Source organism: Carcharhinus amblyrhynchos, chromosome 8 (genome assembly GCF_965287045.1).
Source record: "Carcharhinus amblyrhynchos chromosome 8, sCarAmb.v2.hapA, whole genome shotgun sequence".
In the NCBI taxonomy this organism is placed as follows: Eukaryota; Metazoa; Chordata; class Chondrichthyes; order Carcharhiniformes; family Carcharhinidae; genus Carcharhinus; species Carcharhinus amblyrhynchos.
In genome coordinates this window covers 8,150,878-8,167,605 of record NC_137331.1, presented here as the reverse complement: position 1 = coordinate 8,167,605, position 16,728 = coordinate 8,150,878, and the positions used below count along the sequence as shown (strand labels likewise).

Genomic DNA, 16,728 nt, shown 5'->3' with positions numbered 1-16,728 from the left:
TGTGAAAGGCTAGTCTTAGAGGAATGGAATGTGTTTGGAGCACTGTGAGGCTGGAAGAACACACAGAAATAGAATGGCACAAGGCCGTTTAAACACAAGGATAAGAATTTTAAAATTGTAAGTGTTGGAATAATTTTTTTGTCAGAAAAGGCTAAGGTGATGGTTGAGAAGATCTAGTGTGGGATAGGAACTGGGAAGCAGCGATTTTGATGAGCCGAAATTATAGTATGTGGAGGGAGAGAAATTATTCAAGTAATCATTGGAATATTTGAATCTGAAGATGATAAAGACATCAGTAATCAGCATGCTAAGGCACAGGTGTATACCTCTGAAACTATGAAGGTGGAAGTAGACAGCATTGGTGATGAAGAGGATATTGGGTCAGAAGCTCAATGCTGGGCCAGAAACAGTGACTAAGGAGGGGAATGGGATATGTGACAAGGATATAGGGTTTTTGTTGGGAATTGAAGATGGCTTCACTCTTCCTATGTGTAGCAACAAAATTGAAGCTCGTGCAAAAATGGATATCAGACATAAAGTCTGACAACATAGAGATAATGAAGCAGTTGAGAGGTTTTGGGGAGTTAAAATTGGGTATCAGCAGCATTCATTTGGAATTTCCCTGTGTATTTTTGGTCAATGTTATTCAAGGAAAATATTGAGATGAGGAAGGGACCAAGGATATATCTTTGGGGAATTCCAAAGGTGTTGCTATGGTGACAGGATCAGAAACCATTAGAATGTGTATTTTGAGTGACCAGCTAAAATTGCTTACATGCTATTGATTGAAACTCTTGGACATAAGACATGAAGGTGAATAACTTGGAAGTGGGCATGTAGTAAAACTACTGCTCTTTGATATTTTTAAAGCACTGAAAGCGTGTTCACTTAACTATTTTCTCAATTGTGATTCATTTAAAATTGCTGCATGGCTGACAACTACTTATGCAAAATGAAAAGTTGTATAGGGAAATACTGACTTAACATCTGGATGTTTATCTGTTCATTATGAAAGATTTGGTGTGTGTAAAATTAACATGAAACATCCACATAAAACTCAAATATGGTGGAAATGATGGTTAACAGGTGGGATTGCATTAACACGGAAGTCAATTATTCCTAACACTATTAAGAACAAAATAATATTTTAACATGTCCCGAAGCTTTGCGACTAATAAAATACTTTTGAAGTGTAGTTGCTGCTGTAGCATAGGAAACTTAGCAGGGTTCCCCAAAAATCAATAGAGTAAATAACCAGATAATCTGGTGTGGTGATTAATTGATGTGGGATACGTATTTGCCAGGATACTCTTCAGATAGTACTGTGGAATTTTAAATCTGAATGGGAGGGCAAGCATCTTTGTTCAAATTCAAAATGAAACTATGGCAACTATAACTGTGTAGTACTCCCTTAGTAAATCTGCAAACCTAGATTATGTGCCCACATTGTTGAAATTTGGATTGGAATCATTTTGTCTTTGCTTAGAATGTTACGACTGAGCTATGAGTCACATCAGTCATTTTACCAGTGCACTCGGAGATATTGGGCTAATCAATTCCTTTAAAAATTACTAAAGGTGTTTTGTTTCCACGATAAAAGTGGTCTAAATGCCTTCATCTCACGCATTTAGAAGAATGCCTCACTGGATTAAAAGGCACTGTTCCCATTTAGTGTACATGTAATGCTTGTGATCTGTAACAGATGGATCATTTCAAAATGACTGTGGTTTTCTAGCTAATTGATCTAGCTGCAGTGTGCTGGCACATAAGAAAGCATAAACTTAAAATGATACTTTACACTATTGTTTGGATCAAAACAGATGCACCAGCAATTCTATTCTAAGCAGAAATAAGTCTAAATTGCAAAAAATATTCTCTCTGTCTCCAGTTGATTACTAAAATTAGAATTTCTACTAAAAGTGATCAAATAAATTCACAGTATAGCAGCTGTGTAATTCAATAAAATTTATTGAATGGAGATTTTTGCATTAAATACATGTTCTTGTCCATTTTCTATGTTGTAGTTGTAGTGAAACAATGGGTGGAGTTTTCTGGCCCCACCTTGAGTGTGGAGAAAAGCCAGAGCAAGAACTTAATTGTGTGGGAGGCCAGAATTCAGAGTACTGACAGTGGGTTAAATTTTTGTCATTAATATAGACAAATTTTTTTTTTCAAGCAGTTGACGTATCTATCTGATGATCGGGATGCCCTTTTGCATTCATTGGAATAGCATGCAAACTCATTAAAACCCCAGTCTCCTGTTGTTACATTTACAGTCATAATCTTGTTAGTAATGAGTGAGAAAAACATGCCTTCAGAAACTTGACCATGTGTAAGAGGAATGTATGAGGAGTGATAGACTTCTTCCTCCACTTTGGAGTGAGCAGCCACTACCTTGTTCTCTGTTAAGAGTATCTTTCTGTAGGAGGCTATGATTAAGCTCAGGCATCGGTTCTCCAAAGTATGTAAGGGGTGACTAAGGGAGGATGTATGGAGTCTACTGGCAGAATCACAGAAGTTGGACAAGGGAGGTAGCGTCAGTGGAGGAGGAGGGACTTTGGCCCAGGTGCAGGTATGAGGGTCAGTGGGGAGGGTGGGAAGGAGAGAATGCAAGGGTGTAGGGATGTGAGAAGGGTCTTGTTTTTGGATGGGGCTGGACTTCAGGGCAGGGATGGTGGAAAAAAGAAAGCCCTAAAAGGCAGGGTTGATGGTGTCAACAGTGAGGTTGAAATGTGGGTATTGGGCAGCAGACAAAAACATTAACAACAGTGAGCAAGTGTGATGGCCTGAGGTAAGGTGGCAGATCTCGGGTAATGTATGGGTAGTGGTTGGTCGCCTGGGATAGGTCACAGAAATGGACAGAACAGGTGGCTCAGATAATGGGATGGGCAAAAAATGCTGGCTTAGTTGGCGCTACCCATATCCCCTGAACGAATGTTTTTAAAAAGTCAGGTGTTCTTCTCAGTGCTTGCCTTATTAGTGAGAAGAATCTGATATGGGAAATTGAACAGTGATAGCTGTTGAATGCGTGCTGTTTTGTCTCGGCAAAGAGTTACGTTACTCACAAAAATGGCACACATTTGCTCCTCTGTACTTGAGATTTCTCTGCCCTGTTCAAAAGTTAGCCTTTTTTATACTTTTGTCCTTGCCCCATCTGCCATTTGCCCAAAACCTATTATATGTTAAATATTCCCACTTCTGAAACACAGACCAGAACCATTGACTTTCTACGCAGAGATAAGTGACTAACCTATTGAGCTTTTTCCAGCATTTTCTGTTTTTATTTTGAACCTCTGCACAGGCTTGAGACCCACTGACAATGTTATGGAACATTCAAAGCATTAATCAACTTCCACACTCAGCCCACATGATGCATCTAATGGAGATGCTTGAAACGTCCCTTGTGTCAACCTTCCACAACTGCAAACATATAATGCTTCATGCCCCCATAAATGTGACTGTGCATTGAGTAGATGGTGGCACCCACCCTCGCAGCATGCAGCACATCACTCATCCTCTGTGGCACTGGAGCCAGGTTCTCCTGTAGGTCCCATGGCCACTGACTTGTATTTCTGTCCCCAGCCAGGCTGCCTTGGGAAGATGGGATAGCCTGTTGTTACCATCCCTGGGAAAAGAGAACATCCCTCTTTCCTGGACAGCCTGGAGGCCAACCTGCAACAAGGGGTCACTGAAACATGAGGCCACACGATTTCTGGTTTCAGACATCTGTCCACTGCAGGGATGGGGTTGTCAACCTCAAAGGTGGTGCATGGCAATAGGAGGCCATTCTGGGGTCAGACAATTAGTAACTGTCCGGATTCCCTTTAAATATGGCACCCAGATGTGTGAACCCTTGAGGTATTGGGAGCAGCATCAACTTCCTGTCCGTCTCCAAAATTTGCCACCTTTTACAACCATGCATAGGTAATGAGCTGAAAGGCACAGATTCAACACTCAATTCTGATCCTGTCTCCATGGAAAACGATGTGGAGATGCCAGCGTTGGACTGGGGTAAATACAGTAAGAAGTCTCACAACACCAGGTTAAAGTCCAACCAGTTTATTTGATAGTAAACCCACAAGCTTTCGGAAATGCTGTTCCTTCGTCAGGTGTGTGGAAGATTCCTGGTGTTGTGACTCCAACCTGGTGTTGTGAGACTTCTTACTTCATAGGAAACAACAGATCCTATGACAGACAACCAGATCAGCGCTCCCCTGCTTTCAGTTACTCAATAACCCAATATTGAGGATTTCACACAGAAGTTAGAAGACAAATTTGTAAAATATTTTATTCTGCAGCAATATGAAAATGATTTCTGTGAGCATTATTCCTCTAATTATTCATCACATGCATTAAGGAGGAAACTCTCAACTTTGTTGGTTCTGGAGCAGCCACGTACCATAGGTTACAAGTCACACCAACGCCTGCAACGTTGTGCAGTTAATTTCTTTCCCCATCATGAAAAGATTGCTCTTCTGCTTATCAGTGCTGTGTTTTAAAAAGAAAAGGAATTGTTTTGTTGTTCAACCACTTGCTACTAGTGAGCCTTGCCCACATAAACTACACTATTTCAAAAAGTAGTTCTTGTTATATAAGGTTGTGGAACAGTGCTAGATCTTTATTTCTTTCCTTGAGTTACAGGTATTGTTAGAATTTTGAGTTTTCATCTTAGCCACAGCATTGCGGTAAACAAGGAAGTCCTTACTCTATTATATTTCGGATGCATACGTTGGAACAAATACATGACCTCATTTCCCTTTCCTGGAAGAAGGACAACATGTCAGGAGATAGCAATGCCATAATTGTGACCATCTTCAAGCCAGCTGACAAGTATGAATACTGTAACTACAGAGGAGTTTCCCTGATGTCACCATGGAAGGTCGTTGCAAGAATCCTTCTTAATCACCTTGTCCCGGTGTTTGAAGAGCACCTCCCAGAGCTGCAATGCTGATTTCAACCACTTAGGGGCACAATGGACCTGATGTTCACTGCACAGCAACTACTAGAGAAATTCAGGGAACATTTGTACATGGTCTTTGACCTCAACGTTGTCAACCACAAGGGATTATGGCGCATCCTATTTCATCTTGGCTGTGTGTCAGCATCCTCCTCCACCAGCTTCATGATAATATGCAAGCGGTGATCTTGACCAACAAATCCACCACAGACTGAAATCACATTTGGACTGGGGTCAAGCAAGGCTATGTCATTGCACCAAAGTTCTTCTCAATCTTCCTTGCTACAATGCTCCATCTCACCCTCAGCAGTAGAACTAAACTTCTGAAGAAACAAGCATCTGTTCAACTTCTGCTGCCTAAAAGCCAGATCCAAGGGCACCCCATCCTCTGCCATTGAACTGTAGTATGCAGAAAGTGCTTGTATCTGCGTACACGCAGGGATTTTAACTCCAAGCCATCGTCAGCACCTTCAATGGGGCCTTAATAAACATCTGTAAGACAAAGGTTCTCTACCAACCAGCCACCACCACCACAGCACTGCTCCCTGATTACAAAAATACGTGACAACATGGACTGCTGTCCATACCTGGTAGCGTACTGTCAACAAGGGAGAAGATCAACAATGAGATTTAACACCGTCTTCGGTGTGCCAGCATGGCTTTCGGTCACCTGAGGAAATGTTTGAAGACCAGTACATCAGACCCTGCACCAAGCTCATGGTCAACAGCGCACTAGTGATTCTCTTGTCTATGACTCAGAGACATGGAGAATGTACAGCAGGCACCTCAAAACCCTGGAGTTGTACCAGCATATCTGCCGCCACATGATCCTGCAAATCCATTAGCGGGATAAGCATGCCAATATCAGTGTTGTTGTTCAGGCCAACATCCCTAGCATCAAAGCATTGACCATACCCCATCAGCTCTGCGAGACAAGTCACATCATCTGCATACCTGGCGGAGAACAAAACAAGTGCTCTACCTGGTGCTTCGATGTGATGAGAAACCCTCAGGATGAAGAGGAAATGCTTGAAATGCACCCTCAAAGTCTCCTTGAAAAGTGCAACATCCTCACCGTCACTTGGGAATCCAGGGTTCAAGACTTCCCAAAGTGAAAGAAAAGCTTCCGGGAGGGAGTTGAACACCCCAAGTTTAATCGTCAAGAGAAAGCTGAAACAACAGTGAAAGGAACATGTGGCTACCCAGGCACCCCAACCCCCTGCTCCTCCACCCACTATCTGCCCCACCAGGGACAGTATATCGCACACTGGATTCCTCAGTCACCTAAAAACTCAGTTTTAGTGTGGAAAAAATCATCCTCAACTCTAAGGGACTGCTGAAGAAGAAGGAATTTCAGGCACTTTGTATTTAATTATTTTTCCTTTCAGTGAATCTGATTATCAGGATGGTTGGCACTGACCAGCAAAGCTGGAGAAGAAACAGTATGTAAGGAGGTGCAGTTCTAATTGGGACATGAGCACAATTAAACAAGGCAGGAGGTGTGGAAAGAAAGTCGACCAATGTTTGGACATCCATTTCCAAGAGAACCACAAAATACATAAATATATGGGCTGAGGTACAAAAGTTGAATGTTGCACTCTCCAGCAAGGTTATGGTCATTCATCAATGCTGATCCATAGAACTGTCTACCAATTATTCCCGAGATTGTACACGTGATTTGTTGAAGTGTACAACCCCTTTAAATTATCTGGCAGAGCCAGGCAGGTGCACTAATTTAAAACTGCTTAATGCACAGCTTGGAGGAAACCTTGCTGTCTATCTCAAAATGTACTAAGAGTGTTGGTAGCCATTTGTCAGTGTCAGCTGCTGCTAAAGTCTTTCTGTATGCTGTCCAAAATGCAGTAGACCATTCATGGTTGAGGACAAAAATCAGAAAATAGTACAGGAAGATGGCTTCTCAGCAGAGAGTTTGTCAGACCAATGTGAATGGCAATGTACTCAGTCAAATGTTTCCACCTCGGGGCAAAGTTACATTTGTTCAGTTTGTGTAACATTTGGTACTGAACAATGCTGATCTGGCCTTTTGCCTTTTCTCCAATGCTGATGATGTACTGATGTGCTTTTGGCCCATTTTTAGAGTGCACAGGCCTTAATGGCAGCACTAGGTGGCAAAAATACACTCGAGGTGAAATTTGAAAGACTAGATCACAGTGAAATAATTTAGACACTTCACTCCAAGTCCAGTTCTATTGCAGTTATTTAATACTCTTCAACAAGATAGGGGTCATTCTAGTAATAGACCTAAGTGTTTTAAAAATGTTCTTCAATAGCATAGGTTCAAAGTGATCAAGGATATGCCAGGGGTCTGGCTAGCATCTGTAAGTCACCAACTTTTACATCACCCTGCAGGAATGCCATGCACACTCCTTAAAATGAGCTGTCACAAAAGTTCCTGCTCTGTCATCAGTGAAGTATCTTCTGTGTTGATTTTTGGGAACAAGTGACTACTTCCATTTTAACTTAACTATTTTGAAGACTACAAGATAAATTATTTCATCTCAGCGGTTCCATTGTTTAGCATGTTGCAAAGTCCACATCAAGCTAGTGACAGGCAGTGGATAACTAAAGGTAGTTTGTTCCGCTACTTACAGGGAAAAGGCCTGGAGCAGATTAAAGATTATCCCACGAGTGGCACAGTTGCATCCTAAAAGTTTGTCAGTCATATTCTGACTGAAAAAATTTGCAGAGCCACCAGATGAAGCCACCTTTCTACTTATTGACAAGGGCATAGTTAACGTCACTGGCAGTCTGCTGAACCACTTTGCATTATACTTCTATTGCAGAACTCTTCCTTCTATTTATATTTGTTATAATCTTATGGTGTGTGGAGATGGTTGATGAAGAAATCTCTATTATCAATCTTATAAGTTTGACTTTATTCGCATAACACTGAGCCTTCATGATTAACAATACTTTAAGTGCAGTGCTAAAGTATAACAGCAAGACTGTTACAATTTTCTTTCAGATTAAATTATACTGGTCCTGTGGGCTTTATATGAAGCTAGAGTTGAAGCATGTTTGCAAAGCCATAATTGCTCACTCATGAAATTCTGCAGTAGCCCAAAGTCAATCCACCAGGTTTCATCCCTCCATTGTATAGAGGGAGTATTGCATACAAAGAATGAAGGTCTATAGCAGTTACCAGTTTTGTCTCATAATTCATGCATGCTATTTTATTTTTTAAGGGATTTGCATCCTTAATAAGAGAGTGGCCAGGTGATATTTATAACAATATGACTGTCGTTCGCTCTGTGTTGGATCATCTGGATCGGGCTCCAAGTAACAGAACATTGTTGACAACACTAGCAGAATTGTGAGTTTCTCTGTTCTCATCAATGTCCTTGGATCATAAAATGTTTACATTGTCGAGGGAAGCCATTTGGCCTGTCAAGTCTACTCCAGCTCTCTGCAAGAACAATTCAATGAGTCCCACTTCCCTATCCATTCACCATTACTCTGCATATTTTTCTCTTCATATAATTATTAAATTCTCTTTAGAAAACCAGAAATGAATCAATCTCTACCCCGTTCTCAAGTAATGCGTGCCAAATCCAAACTGTTCACCGACGAGACAGTGTTTTCTCATGCCAGCTTTGGATTTTTTACCATTCATTTAAAATCTGTCCTCTACTCTTCACCAAAAAGAGCAGTTTCTCTCTACCTGCTCGTCATTTTGATTACCTCTGTCAAATCTTCTCTGAGGAGAACAGCCCCAGCTTCTCCAATTTGTTTTCATAACTGAAACCCTTCATCCTTGGAACCATTCTCGAAATGTTTTCTGCATTCTCTCTAAAGGCTTCACGTTCTTTTTGAAGTGTAGTGTCTAGAATTGGAAACAATTATCTATTTGAGGCTGAACCGGTGTTGTATGAAAATTCATCATAATTCCTCGGTTTTATACCTTATACTCGATCTATAATGCCCCCTACCATAATGCACCCGTGTACCTTTTAAACCAATTTATCAAGCTGCCCTCTACCACTTTCAGTGCTTTATTCACACATACCCCAGATCTGTGTGTTACCTCTCTCCCCCTTGAGAATTGTACCCTTGGTTTGTATTGTTTCTTCCTGTTCTTCCTTCCAAAATGCATCAATCCCCATTTCTCGCTATTAAATTTTATTTGCCAAAAGTCTAAGTCATTAAAATATATCAAGAAAAGCAATGATCTTTGTATCATTGCAGATCCCTGGGGGACACCACCAAATAACTTTCTCCAGTCAGAAAAGCAATTGTTTACCACTACTCTCTGTTTGCTGTCACTCAGCTAACTTATCCATACCACCGCTGTCTTTTTTATTCCATGGGCCTTAACTTGCTGACAAGCCTATTACGTGGCACTTCATCAATCACAGACCTCAGAGATTCGTTGCTAAAAGGGCAATTTGCTACAATACTAAACTAAGATAGACGCAGAATAGCTGGAATGTTGAATTCCCTGCTGCAAACCTTTGTTGAACCTGAGTGCATTAAGGAATATTTTAACAGTGAATTGAATGCTTGCATGGGCAGGGCAAATATTAAATGAGATGGGGAAAAGGCAAAACAGTCCGATTAGACTCGGCAGCCCAGTGTAGAGCAGGAGATCAGCACAAACTTGACGGTCTGTTTTTGTACTGTGATTTTGTGAATGTTAAGTTCATAGAAACCCCACAGTGCAGGAGGAGGCCACCCGGCCCATGGAGTCTGCACCGACAACAATCCCACCCAGGCCCCATCCCTGCAACTCTGTGCATTTATCCTGCTAACCCTCTAACCTAAACATCCCAGGACACTAAGGGTCAATTTAGCATGGCCAATTAACCTAACCTGCACATCTTTGGTCTGTGGGAGGAAACCGGAGCACCCGGAGGAAACCCACACAAATACGGGGAGAACGTGCAAACTCCACACAGATAGTCACCGAAGCTGGGAATCAAACCCAGGTCCCTGGAGCTAAGAGGTAGCAGTGCTAACCACTGTGCTCTGTGCTTGGTATCAAAGTTGATGAGAAAGGCTATTTAGCCTAACTTAATTCACCCATTCACAAAGACCATATAGTCGTCACTGTCCACCTCCTCATATTGGCTATTTCTAACTATTTCTTATAAATGGCAGGGATTTGATTTTCCTACTCTCTCTAGGAGTCCACCTTGTGTTGATTGTTTATTGTGCAAAGAAGAAATTCCTGTTAAACAATCCTAAATTTGCCTTTACAGTTTGGACAGGCGTCCCTTTGTCCTACACAATTTGGTTTAAAGCAGTTTTTGTCCTTCTCCATGTCTTTAACTATGGTATATGCCTCTATAAAATCATTTGCTTCTGCACAAAGTAATCAGCATTCTATTGGTTTTATTGATTGCTGCCCTGCATTGGTCAGACATGTCCAGCGTGAGCTTTGCAACTGATCTAGGAACCTTTGTATGGACATCCTTAGATATTTCAATGCTATTCAGGTACATGTGTGGATCATTTGTCTTTCCTACGTTTTAAGTATTAAACTTAATCTTCTATTGTTCTGTACAGATATGTATTCTATTCAATTTGTTCTACAATATTTGCCCTTTCTAGTTAATTCTGCAATAATTTTCTAGAACCTGTGATGTTTTTGTATCTGCTGTGTTGTTAACCTACTTGGGTTTATAATCTAAACTGTAGTTTTGTGCTTACAAAGTTGGAATTATTCCAAAATTTAAGCAACTTCAATAAAATAGAAAAATGGGAACCTGCTGTAAAAACAAGTGATCAGATATCGAATTAAGTAACTTTGAATTAAGAGATGCAGACAGTACTTGGTATCAAGGTTGACATTTGTTTTGGTTGCTCCCAGGTACACCTATGACCAGCGTTACGACAAAGCTCTTGAAATTTACTTAAAGTTGCGACATAAAGATGTCTTCCAGCTCATACACAAGCACAATCTTTTCAGCTCCATTAAGGATAAGATTGTTCTTCTTATGGAGTTTGATAAGGAGGTATGGAAGTTTAATTTTCATGCTCCTCTCCATTTTAACTTTTCACTTGTTTATTTTAGTTCTTTTTCTTATATGCAGGAAAGCCAGAAATGATCATCTCTTCAATGCATGGAATCTTATCACATTCTTCTGTAGAATAAATCCTGGATGGGGGAACCACTGAGTAGAGAGAAAGAAAGGTAGCTGATCTTGAGGTCAGCTAGGTAGTTCTTGAGGAGGCTTTTGAAGGAGAGGGAAGTGGTAGTGAAGGGGAAGGTTTAAATGGAGGTCAGTGGCATGATGGCTGAATACAGTGTCACTAATGGTGAATTGAAGTAGAACAGCATGTGCAGTGGAGTACAATAAGGGAAAGAATATGGAGCATGTTGGAGGCAGATTGCATAGCATGTGATGGAGTGTTGTACATAAGAGGATGCAGCGATAGTTGTAGATCATGGTAGCAGTCAGATTATATGTTGTGCTACATATCATCTGAGATCACGTATAATGTTCCACTACCCCTAATAACCAGCCAGTAGAGTATGTAATCTTGCTGTGTTACATTATCTAAATTTACTTCATCTTTACTGTGTAAATTATCTAAATTTTACTGTGTACATTATTTAAATACACTTTACTGTGTATATTATCTAAATTGTAACAACTGGCATTTAACTTTCCAGAATAAATTATTTTCAGTTGTTTTTGCTCAATAACAAGGTTTCTTTGTATGCAAATACATTCTTTATGGGAAAACAATAAGTGTCCAAATCTTGGGGTTACACTGCAATGTATCCTCTTGCCTATTGTCCATCTAAATGCTATTTCATGGTTGTAATGGTTTGGCCAAAATTATCTGGCTGGTATTGTTGACTTTGAAACATCTGTGCTTTCTTTCTGTCTCGAGCTGTCACAATGATTCCATTCGAAAACGGTTTTAATTTATTATTGTCACGTGTATTAGCATACAGTGAAAAGTATTATTTCTTGTGCATACCATTCGTAGAGAAGAAAAGGAGGGTGCAGAATGTAGTGTTACAGTTATAGCTAAGTATAAAGAAAGATACAAGGTAGGTCCATTCAAAAGTCTGATGGCAGGGAAGAAGTTGTCCTTGAGTTGGTTGGTACGAGACCTCAGACTTTCCTATTTTTTTCCTGATGGAAGAAAGTGGAAGAGAACGTGTCCGGGATGGGTGGGGTTTTGATTGTGCTGGCTGCTTTTCCAAGGCAGCGGGAAGTGTAAACAGAGTCATTGGATGGGAGGCTGGTTTGCGTGATGGACGAGCTTTGTTCATGACCTTTTGTAGTTTCTTGCGGTCTTGGTCGGAGTAGGAGCCATATCAAGCTACGATACATCCAAAAAGAATGTTTCCTATGGTGCATCCGCAGAAGTTGGTGAGAGTTTTAAAAGTTGCCCTTCATCTATTCCTTTAAATGAGGCAAGAGGAGATGGGGACTGTGAAAAGCATTGAGCTAACAAGCGACCAGGCTACGTAATTCTGTGTTTGTGGCTGTAGACTGCCAGTGCGTTAATTGAAGTGCAAACCCTTTTTGGTCATGAGTCAGATGGATACAATCAATAACCCCATGACTCTAGCATATATCTGTAAAGTTGAGTAGCCTTCTTATGCCAACATTACTGGTTAGTGAGGTATGTACTGACCCTGCTAAATGATGCATTCAATGTATGTTGCTAATCATTATATTTGGAGACAAACCAGCATTCTCTAACAAGAAATGTTAGCATCTGCTTCATTTTATGTTAGCCGAGTTGTCAATACCAGGGAAGTGTTACAAGTGATGTTTATTTTCATCGATAGTAACATGGGTTGAAAATCAACTGGTTGTATTTTTTTTTAAGGACTGCTTTTTATCCAAATAATTAAATGTTTCTAAATCATTTTTATTGAATGTTAAATGACAGTTCTGAGTTGCTGAAGCAGTGTGAGCTGGAAACAAGGACACACTTGCTATATTTAACGGATACTTATGTTCCCATAGCAGGATGTCATCACACCACATCTAACTTGAACTAATGCCATTAAAGAAACAAAAAAGAGGGAATTTGTGTTCATATTTGCACCATCATTACTTAAGTTGTCTCAAAGTACATCACAATCAATAAAGTATGTTTGATACACAAGCAAAATACTATAGATGCTGAAAATCTGAAATGAATGAAAACAAAAAATACTGGAAATACACAGATCAGGCAGCATCTGTAGAGATAGATTCAGAGTTAACATTTCAGGGCAATGACCGTTCATCTGTATTGCCCCATTAACTAAGTACTACTTAAAGTATATTCACTAACATGAGGGAGGGAAACAAAAAACAGATAGCTATAGGCCATTTAGCTTAACATCTGTCATTAGGATGCAAGTTCAGCATGTTGGCCTTAATCTCAAAGGGAATGAAGCATAAAATAGGGAATTCTTGCTAGAACTATACAAGGCACTAGTTAAACCACACCTGGAATGCAGTGAATAATTTTCATCCCCTGATCTAAGGAAATATGTACTGACATTGGAGGCAGGCCAGAGAATGTTCACTAGGTTGATCCTGGGTGCAGAGGAATTTTATGAGGGTAAGTTGGGCTTCTATTCACGGGAGTTTTGAAGACTGAGAGGTGACGTTGAGACATACAGGATTCTCAGGGGCTTGACAGGGTGGAGGCTAAGAGGTTGTTTCTCTTGTGGGAGGCTCTAGGACCAGAGGGCGTAAGAAGTTGTCCATTTTAAAAAAAACATAGAATCAAAGAATCCCTACAATGTAGATGGAGGATATTCGGCCCATTGATTAGGCACCGCCTACCGTGGGCGGCACGGTAGCACAGTGGTTAACACTGCTGCTTCACAGCTCCAGGGTCCTGCATTCGATTCCTGGCTCGGGTCACTGTCTGTGTGAAGTTTGCACATTCTCCTCGTGTCTGCGTGGGTTTCCTCTGGGTGCTCCGGTTTCCTCCCACAGTCCAAAGATGTGCGGGTTAGGTTGATTGACCATGCTAAGAAATTGCCCCTTAGTGTCCAGGGATGCGTAGGTTAGAGGGATTAGTGGGTATAATACGTAGGGATATGGAGGTAGGGCCTGGGTGGGATTGTGATTGGTGCAGACTCGATGGGCCGAAGGGCCTCTTTCTGCACTGTCAGGTTCTATGATACTATGACTCTCTGACAGAATCTCTTACTAAAGCCCATATCACTCCCCCCCCCCCCCCCCCCCATACATTCCATCCCTCTAACCCCACTCATTTACCATGGCTTACCCATCTAACCCACATGTCTTGAGACACTAAGGGGCAATTTAGCATGGCCAGTCTACCTAACCTGCACATCTTTGGACCGTGGGAGTAAACCTTTACAGACACGGGGAAATGTAAAATTCCACACAGACAATCTCCCCAGGCTGGAATTGAACCTGGTCCCCTGGTGCAGTGAGGCAACAGTGTTAGCCATGGTGACAAAGATTAAGAAGAATTTCTTCCCTGAGATAGTAGTGAACCTATGGAATTCTTTACTGTAGAGGGCTGTAGAAACTGAATTGGTAAGCATGTTCATAGCTGAGATAGACAGATTTTTCATTAGAAAGGGAATCAAGGATTTTGGGATAAGGCAGGAAAGTGGAGTTGAGGAATATCATATCAGATCAGTCATGTACTCAGTGAATGGCAGAGCAGACTCAATGAGCCGAATAGCTTACTTCTGCTCCTGTCTTGCAACATAGGAAATGTACAGCCAAAATATCAGTACATGCATACATCAGTTTTAAATGGGCTAATTCCTATAGTGTCAGATATAAGGCCCATTATCTGGCCAGAACCCACAGCTGATGCGCTATATGCATGCAAGCTGGTATCAGTGTGCTGTTGGGCCTATGCACATATGTCTACATGCATTCTAAAGCTGGTACATATGGTATATACAACAGATCAAAATCAAATTCCTTGGCTGGAAGGTCATAATTAGTAACAATTCGGCACATTTAGTATATTTTAACTGAAAGCTGCTGTAAATTCACCATGCAGTCACATATCAACAACTCTGTAACGAGAGGTCTAAATTGGTGTGACATTGACCACAGGTCATTCCTTCGCATGCCAGTGTGTTTTAAATAATTATCTGGCCAATCTCTACCTCAAGTTTATCCTATGCTTAAATCTTCTCCTTAACTGGACCCACTAACTTGCATCATAAGGTGAAAATTTAGATGATTCATTGATGGGAATCTTATTTATTGATCCCTGTAAATTCAGGCTCTCAACGAAGTTCAAGAACCCCTCTCGCCTTTCTACCTCTAGCATTCGCAACTCTTCTTCCGATAGCAACATGAGTCCATAGGCATCCACCGTTCTCTGGTATCTTCTCCAAGTGACCATTCCTCATCTGTAAGCTTAGATGCTGAGCTTCAGCAGGATGTTCAACCACAGAAGGTAGCACAGCTGAGCTCAATGTAAATCACAAGGGAATTTTCTTGTAGACTGTTAGTCAGAAACAGGAATATTGGCTGATTCCTTCACCACCACTCAGTGCAGAGACTGAGGCCCAATTTTGTTTCTGCCAGTGCCTAGTGGAGATTAACTAACTCATTAGAGACTAGGGATTGTGCCAGAAGCACACTCAGCTTGCACATTGCACAGTGAATTTATTCGGACAACCGTAATGTACATTGTTATGTTTGGAACAAAGATGAACAATTATTTTGTGAATATGAGTCCTCAGTTATGTTCTTTGACATTACAAGCACAAGGAATTCCATTGGAACTATTGCTGAAGTCCTTAGAACAAACATTTATGTCCTTTTTTTCTGTAGTGCGCAAGTCAAGCAGTAATGCCAATTCCATAGGGACCTCTGGGCATTCTTATTGGTATAGAATCCCTTGTTGTGCCTTCAAGGTTTTAAATGTTAAATGACCCCTTGTGCCACAAGGTTTTAAATGTTTGCTTACCTCTATGAATCTCCCTTAGTCAAAGTATTTAAATATATCCTATCCAAAAAATTTCAGTTGCATCCTCATTGTTCCCCAGGGATTGCCATTAATTTCTCTGTCCCACAACATGAAATACATTGGAATGTTTTTCTCCATTAATAATGCCGTCTAAGTTGTGCCTATTCCAGTGTATCAGGAATATGTGACTAAAATACCACTGATAGCAGGTGATCTCAAATTCCAATGTGTGCTGGACATAGGAGCTAACTGGGTGGCAATTTATCAAAAAAAGCTATTTGACTCATTCTTGCGTACGTTTTAAACATTACATTGTTTTAACCATTATTCTATATTTCATCTGCAGCAAGCAGTTAACATGCTCCTGGACAATGAAGATAAAATTTCAGTAAGTAGCGAACCGTTTTAGCCACAATTTTACCTTTCATTGAAAACAGCTTCAAAATGTAACTACACAAAAGAAGATTTACATTTCAATAGTGCCTTTCAAAATCTCAGGCGATCATAAAGTACTTTACAGCTGATGACATACATCTGAACTGTAGTCATTTGTTGTGATATCAGAATATCAACAGTGCAATTGATAAATGCTTTGGAACAGGGTGTAAGGAACCAGAATTAACCGTGATCGGAGGTGGACATCTGATTAGATTGTTTTCACTTCTGATTAATTTTCATTGTGCTTTTCTGTTAAAGATTGACAAAGTTGTGGAGGAGCTGAAGGATCAACCGGAATTGCAGCATGTGGTTAGTTTGCCTCCTTTGCTTTGTATAAACATCAAATATCTCTGTTCAAAATGATTGCTTTTGAAAATGACGTAATGTATTTGAAGATACAACAAAAGTTATTGGATGTGGGTTTGCAGCTGTGA

At 40.6% G+C, this 16,728-nt stretch overlaps 1 protein-coding gene across 1 annotated transcript in view; it reads left to right on the top strand.

Moving 5' to 3' along the window:
- Positions 1-16,728, top strand: part of vps41 (VPS41 subunit of HOPS complex) — a 162,591-nt gene that overhangs the window by 116,390 nt on the left and 29,473 nt on the right. Inside the window, exons 18-21 of the mRNA XM_080193618.1 lie at positions 8,164-8,291; positions 10,788-10,932; positions 16,203-16,244; positions 16,553-16,603. Of these exons, the coding sequence (XP_080049744.1) occupies positions 8,164-8,291; positions 10,788-10,932; positions 16,203-16,244; positions 16,553-16,603 (366 nt within the window). The remainder of the gene's footprint in view (positions 1-8,163; positions 8,292-10,787; positions 10,933-16,202; positions 16,245-16,552; positions 16,604-16,728) is intronic.